Source organism: Gadus morhua, chromosome 18 (genome assembly GCF_902167405.1).
Source record: "Gadus morhua chromosome 18, gadMor3.0, whole genome shotgun sequence".
NCBI lineage: Eukaryota > Metazoa > Chordata > Actinopteri > Gadiformes > Gadidae > Gadus > Gadus morhua.
This window is the reverse complement of record NC_044065.1, coordinates 12,077,343-12,095,859: the sequence shown is the minus strand read 5'-3', so window position 1 is coordinate 12,095,859 and position 18,517 is coordinate 12,077,343. Positions and strand designations below refer to the sequence as shown.

The following is an 18,517-nucleotide window of genomic DNA, read 5'->3' as shown; positions in this document are numbered from 1 at the left end:
AGCCGTTGATATAGTGGGTGGCAGACGTCAGGGGGCTACGAAGGAATGAGAGAGGGAGGGGCCTCCGCCCAGGATTAGTATTCAGCATCAGGACCCACCACAAGCTGAAGCCCCCACAGACAGACAGACAGACAGACAGACAGACAGACAGACAGACAGACAGACAGACAGACAGACAGACAGACAGACAGACAGGACAGGTATAGAGACGGATAGGCAGGCAGTGAGACAGACAGACGGACAGACAGACAGACAGGAAAGGTAGGCAGTCGAGATAGGCAAAGATACAAGACAGACAGAAAGACAGACAAGGAAGACGAGAGGGACAGAAAGACAGACAGGAGAGAAAAGACAGACAGACAAGACAAACAGATAGACAGACAAGCAGAGAAGAGGCGCAGGGAAACAGAGAAGACAGGCTGGGAGGCAGTCAGGCAGACAGAGACAGACAGACAGACAGAGAGACAGACAGACAGACAGACAGGCAGGCAGGCAGGCAGGCAGGCAGGCAGGCAGGCAGGCAGGCAGGCAGGCAGACAGAGAGACAGACAGACAGACAGACAGACAGACAGACAGACAGACAGACAGACAGACAGACAGACAGACAGACAGGCAGGCAGGCAGGCAGGCAGGCAGACAGACAGACAGACAGACAGACAGACAGACAGACAGACAGACAGACAGACACAGCTGGTGCTCCCTGGCACCAGGCCAGGAGCAGGAGGAGATGGGTGGTGTGGTGCAGAGAGGGGGTGGGGGTGGGGGTGGGGGTGGGGGTGGGGGTGGATGTGTGTGGAGCTCATTTTGAGGATCCCAACAGCTCTGGGTAGAACTCTCTGACGGTTCGTCTCCCGGGGGAATTATATTATTTTTTTGCGAATAGGAAAAGGAAAGCGCAGACCGAAGGGCAGTGTTTCAGCATTGTATTGGGGTCAACTGTTACAAGTAGGAAGTGACGCGGGGATCTGTGGCTGGAGCCTCCACCTTGCTCTCACTGCTGGGAGAATGTCAAGTTGCAACCCAACCTTTAATTTCTGTGTAGTGTAGGAGAGCAACACGCATGCATGCACCCACACGATAAATACAAATGGAATAATAGATTCACAGGCACGTACGCACGCAAACACACATGCGCACACAAGCAACAAAAACACACACACACACACACACACACACACACACACACACACACACACACACACACACACACACACACACACACACACACACACACACACACAGGGAGCAACAGGAGTGGGAAAATGTTTCACTCCATGTGTCTGAGTGCTGTTGTTGGTTCACTGTGAGCTTGTGTGTGTGTGTGTGTGTGTGTTTGCGTATGTGTGTGTTTTTTTGTTGCTTGTGTGTGTGTTTGTGTGATTTTGTCTGAGTGTGTGTTGGACTCAAAATGTAACCTTTAATCATGTGAAGACTCCATGTCCTCTGTTACCATCGCCATGGCGATACATTGTTTCGGTTTATCAGACCAGAGAAACTTTGCAGAATCAAAGATGTGTGAGAGAGAGGGAAAGGGAGCCGGAAGGGAGATCAAGGGTTAAGAGAGAGGGAGAGAGAGAGAGAGACAGAAAGAGAACAGAGAGATAGACTCCAAGACACAAAACAAGACGGGGAAAGGAACGTTTAGATCGGGTTCAAATACCTAATTTTTAAGTTTCCAATTGAACACTGACTGAATATGAAATCCATTGTTTGCCGGGATCTGATTAGTCAAGGTGACCCGAGGGAGAACTGCAACTGTGTGGAAGTCAAGTACAAAATGAAAATAACACTTAAAAAAACTGCACACTCACGCGCTCTTCCAGGGAGCACACGGGAGGGAACACGGAGATAAGGGCGCCCGCAGTGTCCCCTTAATATTCAAAGTGCTGCGACGTTTCAAAACATTTCACCAGGCCGCCGCCGCCGCAGACACTGCCTGCCACCAATTGCCGCTTTGAACATAAACCTAAAGTCAATGGGAACTCACTGATTCTCCAATTGCATTACCAGCAGGGGCCATGGGAATACAAGTCCTGGCATAGCAAGTCTATAAATAAAATGGAATAGGATTGCTTGCCAGCAAAGGCTTCAGAAATTCTCTAATTGATTCCAGGTGTTGTTTGAGACATTTCAAACAAGCCGCACACCACCTTAGAGTAAACATCCCAGTCTCCATCGTTTAAGTTTAATCTGAAAAGATTGATTTTTTGTTGTTTTCCTGCAATTTTTTGTGACATGGCAATTTTCATATATTTCGTCAGCTATCTACCGTGGACCGGATCAATGAGCTGCTACAACCAACCAATATATTTTTTCATACTATTGGTTAAAATGAGAATCAACCACGAATCCTCTTAATGTACCCTGATCAGCCTGGGTCAGACCACCGGACTTTGACTTCTTACTTTTCCATTTTAGCTCCCCAACAACCCTGACATATTCTGTCTCTGAAACTGAAAGCTCAAAGCTCATTTCCCTTTCTCCCCCAGGTTACTGTGATGTCTAATTTCCCTTGCCGTGATTAATCACGCTGTGTGTGAATTTCAATAGGAACTCAAAAAACAGGCATAGCTGCATGCTCCTCAAATCTTCACCTCTGTCTATCCTTTTACAAGACCTGCCAATATGTGTGCTTGTGTGTGTGTGTTTGCATACATACAATTCTGTATTTGGTGGGTCTATGTGCATGTGTGTGTCTGTATGTATATGCGTGTGCTCTCACTCATGCTTTTGCACAAATTCTGACCAAACCAATGAAAACTCTATATTGTAGGAAGCCAGCTGGTATTGCTGTCTCCCCCCCCCCCCCCCACACACATTTACATTTAGGGCATTAGCCTTACGCTTTCCGATTTACAATAAGTACATTTGTCAGAAGACAAAGAAACAACAATATATTGCTGTTCTTACAGTAAGGATGTTCATAGAAACAACTGCCAAACACTTACAATTGCTAGGTTGCTAACGCACACACCCACAATACGTGATGCAGCCCTGTGTGCCCCAGAGGCCGACCGGCGCAGCCCCTTGCCAGGCGCGCTGCGGCGCCATGACGCCCGGGGTCATGTGACCCGGCGGTGCAGCGATGCCTCAGGCTCTGCAGGAACACGACGGATGGCCTCTTGATAACGATCATTGACCAGTGTCAATAGAAACAGCCGTCACGGGACGCGGTTATAAATTCTCGTGGATGGAGAAAGGCCGTTGTTTGGGTCAATGCAGACCGAGGCTCTCACACACGCGTGCGTAAAGAGACATACACACCGACACGACACCTACACACACACACACACACACACACACACACACACACACACTCCTAAGCTCTGTCTACCTGTATTTTCTGCCACTCCACCTGTCCGATTAGATATATTAATGCATGCACTTGGACCTTTCTTTATCATTTTAAATATAACACACACAAAGACACACATGTGTACATAAACACGCAGCCATCTCCGGTACTTGCCGGTGTAATTAGACTGATCTCATTAAGTCCTAGCTCAAGGTTATTAAGCTATTGCAGGGGGTGCAGTGGAGGTGTTGGACATATGGTCTATATTGTATGGCGGATACAGATTAAAGGAGACACCAGGGGGATGATCAGGCATAATGATACGCAATTACATATGCAAGCACCGTGATTTTATAACATTTAACTAATGAATAGAACGGAGGCAGAGAGCCATGGTGTTAAGTAGCTCAGGGAGAGTAGAGGAGGGAGAACACTTGAACAAGATGACACAATTGTGTTGAGCAAAAAAAAAAGTTTCATGCAAATTGAAGGAACAAGAGGAGAGTTAATACGAGAGAGAGAGAGGGGGGGGGGGGGGGGAAGAGAGAGAGAGAGAGAGAGAGAGAGAGAGAGAGAGAGAGAGAGAGAGGGGGGGGGGGGGGGGAAGAGAGAGAGAGAGAGAGAGAGAGAGAGAGAGAGAGAGAGAGAGAGAGAGAGAGAGAGAGAGAGAGAGAGAGAGAGAGAGAATGTGTTTCAGTAGGGGTGAGTAGGGAGTTTTAAAGAAGTGACAGGTACAAGTTATACCCACAAGAAATAGAGTGTGTGTGTGTGTGTGTGTGTGCGTGCGTGCGTGCGTGCGTGCGTGCGTGCGTGCGTGCGTGCGTGCGTGCGTGTGTATAATTGTGTGTGTGTATGCAAGCCTGAGTGTGTGTTTCAATGTGTTCTTGTGTGCAAGCACATGCAAGCCAGCATATGCAGGGATGTGTGTGCGGAGCCGGGCGATAGAAAAAGAGAGAGAAGGTTCAATGTAATGGACTCAAGCTCCTTAAAAGCCTTTTGCTGTTCACAGATATGAGTCGTTACGCAACCAGGATTCCCAGGTTAAACTCCCTCGCATAGAGCCACAAGGATGATGTATTTTATTTATAGTCTTTCTTTATATTAGCCAGGATTAGCTCACTAGGCATTTATATCTGCTCTAACTTGTATTATGACAATGCACCCTAACATGCTAAGCTCCCTTACATGCCTAGCAACCCAACTTGCAAGGCACACTAACATGGCAAGAAAATAACTATAATACTATTAAAAAGAAAATATCTACTGAGCTATTATTCGGTGAATAACCACCACTCTCTCAAGTCAACTCAAGATGTATTTTATAATGACAAATAAACACAGCCGAAGCAGATAACTTACACAGTACAGTGAACAGTACCTTGTTCAGCAAAGGAAGCGTGACCATACAAGGCTTTATCTGCGTGAAGGTAGACTGTATGACATCAGCATAAAAGTTAGGGTGACCAGTATGACTTAACCTTCATATACAACAGTTTGACTGATTATCTTTCTTTAAATAATTTGCTGTTTCCGTGCTTCAGGGTCCATTGCACCTAGTGCCTTCATTTTTTTAGTGGCAAGAATTTTGATGTCTGCTGCCTTGGTAACGCCGCCCCTGGTAATTACCGTATGCACGCCGCAGTGCGTCTCACCATGTCCCCGGCCGTGTGGTTATTTCCTGCTGCCGTGACAACCTTGTCATGTTGATTGCGTCAATTACCGCAAAGTAATTAAAAAAATGGACAGAAAAATGGCAGCAGAGGTTATTTAGAAAAAGTGTAAAACTCACTCACTCTCTCTTTTTTCTCACTCTGTCTTCCTGCCTTCTACATAATACAACAACGTTTTTGTTCCACTGTGCATTTCCATTTGTGTGTGTTTGTGTGTGTGTGTTCGTGTGTGCGTGCATGCGTGTGAAAGTGAATGCCCATGTTTGCGTGGGTGTGTGTGTGAGTGTGTGTTTACGTGCATGCATGTGTGTGCGTGCGTACAGATGTGTCACGCTTGCATAAGATTAGAAACATCATTCAATCCATTCATCTATCCATCCATTCGGTATTCTAGGTTACTTGATGAGAAACAAACCTAGGGATACTGGATGGATGGATGGATGGATGGATGGATGGATGGATGGATGGATGGATGGATGGATGGATGGATGGATGGATGGATGGATAGACGATACTGAACATGTGGACAATGAATGGATGAGCTGATGAATTGGTGAACAGGATTGTTATACTGGAAGCTGGATAGTATAACAGATGGGTACATGGCCGATGGATGGTTGGATGGATGAATTGGTTGAATGAATGGGTGAATCGGTAGATGAAGGATGGGTGCTGGATGAATTGGACGAATGAATGGATGGATGGATGGATGGATGAACTGATGAATTGGTGAACAGGTGGTCTGGTACCAGGAGGTAGAGTTTAGTTTTTCTGCCCGCACCCGAGCCCGAACCGAACCGACCCGACCCGCGGGCCGGGTCGGTCCAATATTTCCCGCCACTATCCTCGGGTCGGATCGGACCGGGCGTGATCAAGCTTTTTGTAATTTTTTTTTTTTTTTTTTTAAATCACTATTAGTTTAATTGGTACGGGCAAAATTGTCTATTAATCAGACGAAATATTCTATATAGGTAGATAATATTCTTAATGTATACAAAGTTGCAGAAGTCAGACTACGAAATTGCAAAAGGCAACGTGTCATGCGCAGTTTTCCTCCACTGGCAAGCGTAACACCGGCTCGTACATGTACGGTTCGTTGGATACAACAAATTCCTCATAATCGTCTTCAAAAGCAGATGCATCGCTAACTCCTCCAAACGTGGGCATATCTTGTTAATTGAATACGCTTATAGAATTCCTTCGTTCACTGTACTCTGCGTTTGTAGCAATGACAGCGGCAGGTAACCTAGGTATCAGTCCGCCGCTGCCGTAGCCTACGTACAGGAATATAAACACTGCTGCTGAGACCCCGCAATTCCCTCAAAATGCAATGCAATGCAAGGTTGGTTTTATTTCTAACATTATTCTATAAACAGACATTAAGATTTATAGTCTGTCGTTATAATTGATTTACCTCGGGTGTACTGTGGAGTGGGTATGACTGTTTTTAATAGCAGGCTAGCATTGCCCGTTGACTTGCGCTAGCCTAGCACGAGCAAACTGCAACTAGAAGGACTGTATGGAATGTGTTAAACTGTCTCCAGTGATATAGAATACCAATGCTCACTTGGGAATCAGGCCCTATGTCCAAAATTCCGAACTACCCCTTTAAGAAATGGTCGGGTTTAAATCGGTTGCGGGCTCATCATGACAGTTAATGTACCGGGCAGGGCCGGGCCGGGCTCGAATGAGCACGGGCTCGGATAGGCTCGGGTTTGATTTTTCGGCCCGATCTAAGCTCTACCAGGAGGTAACCCCTAGAGTAACACAAAGAGTAAACGCTGGCTCCACAGCAGGGAATCAAACCCTCAGGAACAATTAGTAGCACCAGTAGCTAGAGGAGGGCTGAGGGCTTAAATGGAAACTTGATTGGTCTTAGTATGAAAAAGCCTCTCTGAAGTCAGTTGCTTTCAACTCATTTCAACTTTTTTATGATTACAAATGTGTTCATATATTATGAGAATATATTTATATTTTTAGAGAAGAACTAGGATTCAGTATTCTGGATTCTTAAACGTTTTGAGGACTCAACTGACTTTAAGGACTTATCGTAAAAGTCTGACCATCTGTTGGGTGTTTTGGTGGCTGAGTCAAACACAACATGCTGAATAAAGTATGTTCAATGTCATTATCTTCTTTCGTCTACAAGTCAGTGTTTTATCTGTGTTCACTTCGCTGCAGTCACTTCTGCTGCTTCTTTCTATAGTCTGGCAATGGCAGATTGGTCTGGCTTTGAGGATTAGAAGGCTCTCCACAACTAAGATTTGGGCAACCGAGAAAATCCTGACTCCCATTGAAACAGACAGGAAATGACATTTCAGAGATGTGATGAAACACCATCACGGGGAAAGCAGTAACAAGTAACACACACAGGGGGTGAGAGAGAGAAAGAGGAGGAGAGAGGGGCACGCTGAGACAGGAAGATCATGACATATTATTTAAGCGGTGGATTCTGAACAACACGATGCCGGGACGACAAAGAAAGCGATGGAGACACCAGACGAGCAGAAGATCGAATTAAAACGACGGACAATGGGAGCAGCCCGAGAGTAATTGAGGAGGGAAAGAGACTCAGATACACACAGTAAGATAGAGGGAGACCTGGAGAGAGTCAGAGAGAGAGAGTGGGTTATCTTTGATAGCTCCTCCTATTAACTTGGACAGCACTCTGTGAGAAAGACCTTTGGAGCTTGCGGTTTTAATAGAGTGGGTCTGAGAAGCTGGTCGATCTTAATTATGGCACCGTTAACCTTCAAGACTATATGTTGTCATCCCCATACCCCCTAACCCCAGCCAATGGAAACATTGGATAGGGGAAGGGAAGTGGGAGCAGGTGTTGCATATGAAAAACAAACCTGGACAAGTATCGTGCCATTAAATGGTCCAGTATAGGGGTTTAGTGTGTTGGGTTCTGAGTTTGAATCCCAAAGTCTGCCTCTTGGCATCCATGAGCAACATACATAACTTAACGCCAAAGGAACTTACGAAGATTCACTGTAAGGTGCTTTGGTATTGCTATTGTGGAAGTGTCTGCTGAATACAGTAGACAATCGAAGGCTGCACTTTGATATAACCATGCTAATTATGCATAATGTATACATGCCAAAGATAGAGGATTTTAAAACCCTCACCTGAGGTCATGTTGAAAATAAGAACATACGCTTTGGTCCCATATAAAGTTAGTGTAAGTTCAAATGTTAAGTCGGGGTTTAGTGGCTAAACTCACTAGTACAATAACAAAGCAAGCATATGCATACCTATGCTCCATATCGTTCCCTCTCGGCACAAAACCACATAAAAATATAAAACATGAGTGCTCAGCATCTATACGTTCCGTCTTTAAAATAAATGGAGAGGCTTATGTAATCTACTCTGCTTAACTCCCCAACCATAAGCTGTTTGGTATTTCAACAAGGCTGTTTGATTCCCTGAATTAGACCCAGGAGGGGAAAAAAGCTTTCACGTCTGTTCGATGAAAACAACACATTAATTTATTATCCTGTAGTGACACTAATCACCTGAGAGCAAGTTCACTCCAGGGCTGCAGTAGCCTAAGAATATCAATATCAGCAATTTATTTCTCGGAGCAGAAAACAGGCGAAAACATTTTACATTTTTCTGTTTAAATAATCAATCTTTTTCCATAGTGGTTTTCCTAAACAACAAGTTTTTTAGGGGACAGGGTTCGACACACTGTCCTCTATGTCTCAACAAGGACATACAGTACATGCCTGGAAGACTGACGGCTTATGAAAACAAGCTCCACATCACGGCTCCCCGTGATGTGGATATCTCAGGTACTGAAGCAACACACCGATGCAAGGGGGACCGGGAGCGCCATAAAGTAGCTTGTGTGTGTGTGTGTGTGTGTGTGTGTGTGTGTGTGTGTGTGTGTGTGTGTGTGTGTGTGCGCGCGTGTGTGTTTATGTGCATTTTTGGCTGTTTTGCAAAAGAGAGCATGAAAGTGCAAACGTTTAGGAAGATAATAGGAACATTTATTACAAACACTGATGGATAAAGATGAATAAAGATCAGTACTAGGGTTATAGCAGAGCTTCAGTTAAGGAGTAAATTGCAGAGCCATCAGCCGTAATAAACTATAAATGGCAGAATTAGTATTTGCATAACAATGATAGCTAGTAAACAGCTAGAGTTACAGTAACCATAGCATAGCATCATAGAAGCATTAATCTGGAAACTACAACCACATGAGTTAGCCATTCTTAAGTCATGCTGTGAGTTTATTTGCTGGCTGTGTTTCTAAAGGTCAACAGCGAGGGAAACGTTTTGGCGTCAAAGGTGAGAGGATATTGGACCCCCTGGTGTTTGCACAGGTGGGTGATGGTGTGAAGGGCTGTCGTTCACTCATGTGTGTAAAGCCGATAAATGAATGCGCGCAAGACTTGATTGAATTCCGACTTTCAATAGAAACCGGTCTGTTGAATGAAATGATTGGAAACAACCTAATGAAAGAAAGAAAGATTGAAAGAGTGAAAGAGAGAGAGAGAGAGGAAGAAAGACAGAAAGAAAACAAAGGCAGAAAGATATGCAGCCTATTTATAGAACTAGTTTTGCATTTTCATTCGCGTTGTGATGTGAACCAGGCAATCGTCCATTGTGTAGGTGTGCATCATGTGGTATCAATGTGTATGTGTGTGTGTGTGTGTGTGTGTGTGTGTGTGTGTGTGTGTGTGTGTGTGTGTGTGTGTGTGTGTGTGTGTGTGTGTGTGTGTGTGTGTGTGTGTGTGTGTGTGTGTGTGTTTTCTTTAAGTGCCAAGAACCCTGCATTTGAATTGTTGTATAAATAGAGACCTTTTGATTTGGACGAGGCAGGTGATTCAACATGATCAGAAACCCATTCACATCTCGTGGGACAAAACAAACAAACCCCACACACACACACACACACACACACACACACACACACACACACACACACACACACACACACACACACACACACACACACACACACACACACACACACACACACACTACAATAAAGGACATACAACCTAGCACTAACAAAGTCAAACATTTTTGAGTGTTGTACAACACATTCTACTAATTTCAAACTTGCACACAAAAATGCCCCTTCAGTCGAGTCAGGTGGAGTTGAATTTGGTTGAGTATAATGTTGCCAAATTGTTCGAGCCAAAACCCCGCTCAATGACTAGAATTAAATGTGTTGCCTGGCAACAGTGGACCGGCTGCGAACCAACTCCTCACATTGTTAACTTTTGATTTCGACCACCAGGATGTCGATGTAGACGAAAGGCTATTCATTCAAACAAATAGATACTAACTTACTTACATTAGCATTAGCATTTATCTATTCATACATATTATATACACACCCACACATGCTAAGTCCCTAGGTATGTAGTTGTCTATCATTGGCTGACCAAATATATTTCACCGTCCGTTGCAGTGAGTTTAGGTCGAGTTAGTTTGAGTTAATTGCATCTCAGCAGACGGACCAACAAACAGAGCGGCAGACAGACCAGTTCACAGACACACCAATGAAAAACATATTGACCCCATGACCTCACAGAATGGCACCATTGCCATTCTGTAGGGAAAACGTTAGGAAAACATCAACCTTATGCAACCGTTTGTTAGCATTAATAAGCGCAGACGGTGCAACAAGGTCATTGACGAGGTCACAGTACATGATTGACTGTAGGCATTTGGGCCTCGAAGATAACGATATCCTGTCTTACACAGATCAAATCCACCCATTAACTTTATGATTATTAAACCTCCAAATATGGCGTCTAACCATGTAGAGATTCAATTAATTCATAGAGAATTGCATTGAACTTCCTTTCCTCTACATTCACTCCCCCCTTCCTTCCCTCTTCCTCTCTCTCCCTTCCAAAATGCACTAAAGGAATACATTGTGTAGATAACAGTATTGGAACGACTCCCACTGGAGTCATTCCTTCACCACTGGCCGTTCTGCAGTCTCTCAGACGTACAGGACACCTAGGGACACTCACTCTGGACGGTGGCTGTCCGGGTGCAGTTGTAGAGGATGGCCAGCTCTCCGAACACCTTCCCTGGACCCATGGTGCACAGCTTCATGGTCTCCTTGGTCACCTCTACTCTGCCATCTGGGAGAGGGAGAGAGGGAGAGAGGGAGAGAGAGAGAGAGAGAGAGAGAGAAGACAATTAGTGTCAACAGACTTGGGAATCCCCGAGAAACGACACAATCTCAAACAACAATATATATGTATTTATGTTTATGTACGTCATCGAAGTATGAATGCCCGCTGAACAATGAAAGATTATTCACAGGTGTAGGGTTACGACAGGTCTCCACAGATGCTCTGCCACCACTCACTCACTCCATCACTTATTCACTCCACCGACGTATCACCTCCTGCTATTCAGCCTTTCCACCAGTCGCACAGAGTGACACTTGAAGGCAGCTCTTGCCATGTGTGATCCGCGCTGCACACGTTTCATGTGGAATAGACTCTGGCAGCTGCCCAACGCTGCACACCACCACCACAACCCAGAGCCACTGTGTGTGAATGTGGAAGGAGAAATGGAGAACACGTCTTTTACCCGTCAGATCCTGTCTTCTGGTATGTCCTCGTATGTACACACACAAACGCACGCATGCACAGGCACCGAGCAGAAACACACACACACACACACACACACACACACACACACACACACACACAAGTAAAACACACACACACACACACACACACAGAAACAGGGATACAGACACTCGCACCAACAAACATAGACTCCCCACAGAGCCTTGGGAGGGTGTTAGGTTTAAATCCTGGGCTCGTTCTGGTGCCCATGGGCAAACAGATAAAGGTTGGAAAAAGTTCACAGACAAACCTTCCATAAAACATCTTTCAGAGTGCATCATTCTAAAAGCTAGGGTGGGCAACTTATTTCAGAAGCATATTTTAACAAATGTGTTGGAATTCTGTTTATATCCTGCCAGCATCAATAAATCAGCTCTGAAAGAATAATGATCACAAATATTGATATCATACGATACGAGTTGTCGAAGGTTGAGCAAGCAGCTTTCCACAGGTTCCGACAAAAAAACACATGTTCTTTAAGATGGATAATAACCAATAAACACAATTGTTATGTTTCTTCAAGTTAATGACACGACTACAGAAATAGCAAAAAAAGTCTGTTTGCATTGCATGATGACATAAAGCCCCATTGAGTTTGTTTCCTCGAAGTAAACACCACTGACTTGTTCCCCATTAAAATCGACCTGAACTTGAACCTGCAGTGAAGCTGACAACAAACAAAGGTTTTCTAATTGACGTTACGTCACTTTTACAACCAATAGGGGCCAGGAGCAACAGTATTAAAATGGTGATTACCCCCCCTAAAAAGTACCAGTTCAACCAAATGTATAATGAAGAAAGAAATTGTTGATTTATAATGGATGCCGGTGGACTGGTAATGAGTAGTCCTTGAGAGATGGTGCCTTCCTTGGTGCATACTTGAGGTATTTAATAAGAAAAACAACACAGAGTAACTCTGGGCATGTCTGGTTAAGTTCCCTGTGTCTGTGTGTGTGTGTGTGTGTGTGTGTGTGTGTGTGTGCGCGCACGCGCGCGTGCGTGCGTGCGTGCGTGTGTTTGAGTGAGAGAGTGTGTGTGTATTTATGGGTTACTCAAGGCAGATTTGTTCTCATCAACTATAATTATCTTACTGACAGGGAGAGAGAGAATGAGAGAGGTCAAGCACACATGTTTGCTTGTAATTCCATTTTAGTGTGTGTGTGTGTGTGTGTGTGTGTGCATGAGTGTGTGTTTGTGTGTGTGCGTGTGTGCGTGTTTGTGTGTGAATGTCTGTGGGTGGGCAAAGCCATTGTTTGAACAGATCCCAGCAAGTGAAATTGAAAACATCACTAACTAGCTTGATCGCAGAGACACACACACACATACAATTTGAAAGATGATGGACATTGAGGGACAGTATGATGGAGAGATAACTGCTAGAGTGAGAGACAGATAGGGAGAGAGGTCATCACAACAAAGTTATGAAGAAATACATGAGATATGTGAGAGAGAGAAAGAGCTAAAAGGGAGATGAACGTTAAACGATTTGCCATGCAGAAAATAAAATAAATGCTCTCACTGGAACTACAATTTGTCTTGATGTTTTCAAGATGTTGCTGTCTTCCTCAGCCATTTAGTGCTTATCATCAGGCCATTTCAATCTGGGTTGGAGATTACTATATACCCTTTGGAGTATTAGCTTTTGGAGCTGTAATTCTTTCGAATTATTTCCAACTCTAAAATACTTACTGCCTTAGTTCCTGTCCTGGATTATCTCCATGGCTGCCTAGTTACTGGGCTGTACCAACTGCTAGGCTGACTTACTCATCATTCATCAGGGCAGACGCTCCCTGGTGGGATGTCACGAGGGAGGGTTCTGAAATGACTTTATTATCTAATCAATATCACACCCAGTGAAGTGAATACATCACAAGTCTAGTCTACTCTGCACGGGGTGGATTTAGGACATGAATTGTAAGGATGTTCTCTCAAAATGTTAGTGCACCCTGGATAATAAGAAAGCTGTTGAGAATGGTATTTTGCAGTCTCCAATTAGCGTTTCTCAAAACAATAAAAAAAACAGACCTGTGTTCATGGGGAGAACCTTCCTGCTAATCGTTCTTGGATAGAATGAAACTGTAAGTTCACAAGGACGCAGAAGGCTGTTGACAGTTTGGGCCCTATCTCGCATCCGGCGTAATTGACTTTCGACACTGACGCATGTGTCGTTGCTAGTTTGCAACTGGCGCAGAGCGTCCTTTCGGCCATATTATTTGCCCATTTGAAGTTTGAAATTCATGTGGTCATGCATCTGTCTCATCGGAGACTGCAGACGCGCTGTCAAAATATCAACTCGTCAGATTCAAATGCGCTCATGGCTCTTAAAGGAATGCTGGGATATCTGTCCTGCCAAGTTCACAAAAGTTCCCAACTGATGCACCCTGGGTAAAATGGGTGTGTCTAGGTCACTTCTGGTGCGGACAAGAACGCATAGTGAGAAAGGCCTTGTGTGTGTTTGTGTGCATGTTTATTACTGTGTGTAAGTGTGTGTGTGTATATATGAATATGTGTGTGAGTGTGTGTGTGTCTGTGCGTGTCTTTGTGTGTGTGCGTCTATGTTTATGTGTGTGTAAGTGTGTGCGCGCGCTCGTGTGCATTCATATTACAGTGTGTCACAAACCACAGAGGCATGAGTTTTCTATTCATAAATCATACCTATTTTACAACGCAGCCCCTATTTTGATATTTAGCAGATGCTTTACAACATTTTGGTACAAATGTAAGTAGGTATATGTCGTTATGGAACGGTGAGGTTAAGGCGTCTTGCTCAAGGATGCCTATATGGTAGACAGGTGGTGGTGGTGGTGGTGGTGGTGGTGGTGGTGGTGGTGAGGGGCTTTGGGTTTGATCCCAGAAACTATAGGCTTTAGCAAACCCCTGGCCCAGAAGTCTATCCTGCATCATTCCAACCCAAACCCCCGACCCAGTACTCATGGCCTCAAGGGGATAATACTATTCCCTGCTTAATTTCCTGACTGTCTGACAGACACTTTTGAAGGCAGTGCTCCAAAATGCCCCCATCGTTTCATGCTCATTTTAATTATGTCCGCCAGTCACAAGGTCGAGCAATACTGAAAAATCGAGGGAGCTAGAGAATGAGAGGATGCTTCCGAATTCAGAGACAGGAAGGGTAAAAAATAAAGCCAAAAATAATTAAGGATGAGGAATTCAAAAACACGAGAGGAATTCAAAACCTAATGGAATGAAAAGAGGAGGGAAAAAGGTTGGAGAGGTCGAACGGGAATACATGAATAGAGAGATGTCAACAAGGCCAAAGGAAAGGGTAAAAAAGGACAAACCTTCACGCATGAATTAAAAGAAGGACGTACCACAAGGAAATCTAGGGTATAATTATTGTGTTGGAGGTGTGATCTTTCAGAGCGGGGAATACAGGCTATAAGTGCTCTTCCCCTATATTCTGCTTGAGAGGTGTATTCAAGTCAACGTATATTCCATGTATTTTTAAAGACAGAGAAATTACTACTGGTATAAAATAAAATCAATACACCGGTTGAACATTGAACTGTTAAATGACCTGACGAGAAACTGAAAGCTGCCATCCGCGGCAGTGTCGGGAGAAAGGTGGAAAAGGTGGAAAGCTAAGAAGGAAGGAAGGAAGGATAGTAAAAGAGGGGATGGATTGCTATAAGACTGAAAGAGTAGGGACGGGAAACAACATTTAATCAAAGATGGATACATGGCTCCCTCTCACACACACACACACACACTGACACACACACACACACACACACACACACACACACACACACACACACACACACACACACACACACACACACACACACACACACACACACACACACACGACTCATTTAACAGATCTCAATCTTGCTGTCACATCTATTTGTGATGTGTTTGACAACAAGAAACATGACCATGGTTAGGCTCTGTGTGCGTGACAGGGGATTGATAGATGACTGAGAGAGACGTTTTAAAGATCTCCATCATGCAGTCAGTGTCATGTGACAGGTGAAACTCGGACCATCGTTGGGCTGTGCGTGAGTGCAAGTGTGTGCGTGTGCATTCGTTCAGTGTGGACGCGTCCACGTAGAGATTCAATTAATTCAGAGAGGATTGATTTGAACGTCCTTCCTTATATCCTTTTTTTCCCACATTCACTCTCTCCTTCCTTCCCTTTACAACTCCCTCCCGTCCATAAATCTGTTTAAGGATATCAACTATTCTCTCTCTATATCCTTTTAGTAATAAGGATATAGCGAACATACCAATAGATTCATAAAGAGATAGATAAATAGACAGAGAGAGAGAAACACAGCCATACATCATAGGATGACTGGCTGCCCTGTCAAAGAAACAGACGTATTTAACCAATGAAACCGTGTGTCAGAACAGAAGACCCACCAATCAGTCAAGTCAAATCAAAGTGTCATATACGCTGAAGTTAATAGGAGAAAAGGAATGAAAAATAGGAAATAGGAAACGTGTGGAGAGGGGAGGAGAGAGCAGAGACACACTGTAAGATGAATACACACGAGTGAGCGCACACACTTACACACACATGAACATAGACGCACAAGACACACACAGACACACATCAACATAAACGAACAGACACACACACATATTCATATATACACACGCACACACTTACACACAGTAATAAACATGAACACAAACACACACACACACACACACACACTTGCCAGAGGCAGGCATTTAGTGCTTCCCTTGAGTGCCCTGCTCGGCTGTCTCTTTGTCAAGTGAAGGAGCACTCACAAAGAGAGAGAGAGAGACTACCGCTGAGACTAGGAGCGAGAAAGAGAAAGAGACTAGGAGAGAGAAAGACAGAGAGCGATGGAGAGAGAGAGAGAGTTTACCATGAGACTGGGGAGAGACTACCGCTGAGACTCAGAGAGAGAGAGAGAGAGAGAGAGAGAGAGAGAGAGAGAGAGAGAGAGAGAGAGAGAGAGAGAGAGAGAGAGAGAGAGAGAGAGAGAGAGAGAGAGAGAGAGAGAGAGAGAGAGAGAGAGAGAGAGAGAGAGAGAGAGAGAGAGAGAGAGAGAGAGAGAGAGACTACCACAGGGTCTAGGAGAGAGTCAGAGAGTGAGAAAGTTGATGTGGAAGTTGGGTTGTGTAATGCTAGAGACCTGAATTAGAATGAGAGAATTAGAAAGGAACACAGGAGAGACATGAACATATCCACACAGGTTTCTATACTGAGCCAGACAGGATCAGGGCTATATTTACCACATCAATAGTATTACTGCTCTGTCTTTAAAGGTCCCATGGCATGCTACTTTATGGATGCTTTAACATAGAAATTAGTTGGCCCCTAACACAGCATTTGAAGATGTTCCCGAAATTCAGCCGTGGAGCAGAATTACAGCCACTACGAGCCAGTCACACATTGAGCTTTCCCCAAATGCGCCGTTTCGGTGTCTGTAGCTTTAACGCAAATGAGGAGGAGAGAGGCGGGTCAAGGAGGAGCGTGGGGGAGTGGCCCTGAGCAGCTTGCAGCCACCGTACCATGCGCTCTGTTTACAGTGGATGTATCGCGATGGCGAGGCGCACACAGCCTTTAGCCTTGTTCTGTACATATTCTATAACACACGGGAGTCCTGGAGCTCTATATCCAAATAATATGATATTATACATAGATATCTATATCATATAATATACATTATCACGGCCAAAAGCTGTGTGAGCCTCCAGACGATATTTTGAATATCATACGACCGCGTCGGGTTCTCCGACGTCTCTGGTTCTTCCACGTCCACATCAATCTGAAGTAGACTGAACCACGACATGCAGGAGAAAGGGATTGTTGCCCGCGATTGTTGACCGTGGTTGTCTCCCGCCGGAGCCTCGCTGCCGAGGGACCACCGCCTCGGCAGTGGTCAGCTCTTAGGCACCACCGCCTCCTGCAGCGCCGAGGCGGTGGTCCCTCGGCAGCGGGAAGCGGGGCTCAAGCGGGAGACATTCGCGACCAACAATCCCTTTCTCCTCCATGTTATGGTTCATGTACTTCAGGGAGTCAAAGCCAAAGTTCCTTTCCCCCAATTTATTCTCAACCATGGCTGAGATAACCCCCACTACGAGTCTCGTTGTGGAAACACCAGAGACGAGAGTCCGACGTGTTATGCGCCATAACACCAACAGCAGAACGGTTATCACAATAACAAGGAAGTGTACAACACTTGCGTTACAGTCCTGGAGCTCTATAACTAAATAATATCATATAATACATAGAAATCTATATAATTTAATACATATTATCACGGCCAAAAGCGGTGTGCGCCTCCAGACGATATTATGAATCACAAACGACTTTGTCGGATTCTCCGACGTCTCTGGTTCTTCCACTTCCAAATCAATCTGAAATAGACTGAACCGCGCGCTGCCTTCTGCCGGCTGCCCGCTGCCGGGCGGTGGTGCACCGCGGCAGTGGTGCCTCGCGGCAACCGGCGGCAGGCAGCATGTCGCAGTTCATGTACTTCAGGGGGTCAAAGCCAAAGTTCCTTTCCCCCAATTCCTTATCAACCATGGCTGAGATAACCCCAACTAAGAGACGTCAAAGAACCAACGTGTTATGCGCCATAACACCAAGAGCAAACACTTGCGTTACAGCGTGTGTAATCACGCACACACACGTGGCGCTCGCACAGTCGTGCCTCATTGTCGGGCCAAATTCTCTGGGCGGGCAAGGCAGAGAAAGGGGAGGAGCTTAGATCCTTTATGACGACATATGGGACCACATTCCAAATCAGCGCACTTGAGCCTCCATTTTTTTCAAGGGCGAGCAGAACACCTCGTGCTCGTTTTACACCAAACGCAAGATTTAGCCACTGGGGGACCATAGGCATGCTAGGGGAACTCATATTTATGTTAGAAAACCTCAGAAAGAGGGATTTTCATGCCATGGGACCTTTAAATACAAACACGCATGGGCACACGCA

General features: G+C 45.0%; 1 protein-coding gene across 2 annotated transcripts in view; it reads right to left on the bottom strand.

The window, feature by feature from the left end:
* prkg1b (protein kinase cGMP-dependent 1b) overlaps window positions 1-18,517 on the bottom strand; it is a 103,611-nt gene that overhangs the window by 43,738 nt on the left and 41,356 nt on the right. For both annotated transcript variants that reach the window (XM_030340251.1, XM_030340250.1), the window contains exon 3: window positions 10,968-11,081. In XM_030340251.1, the coding sequence (XP_030196111.1) occupies window positions 10,968-11,081 (114 nt within the window). The remainder of the gene's footprint in view (window positions 1-10,967; window positions 11,082-18,517) is intronic.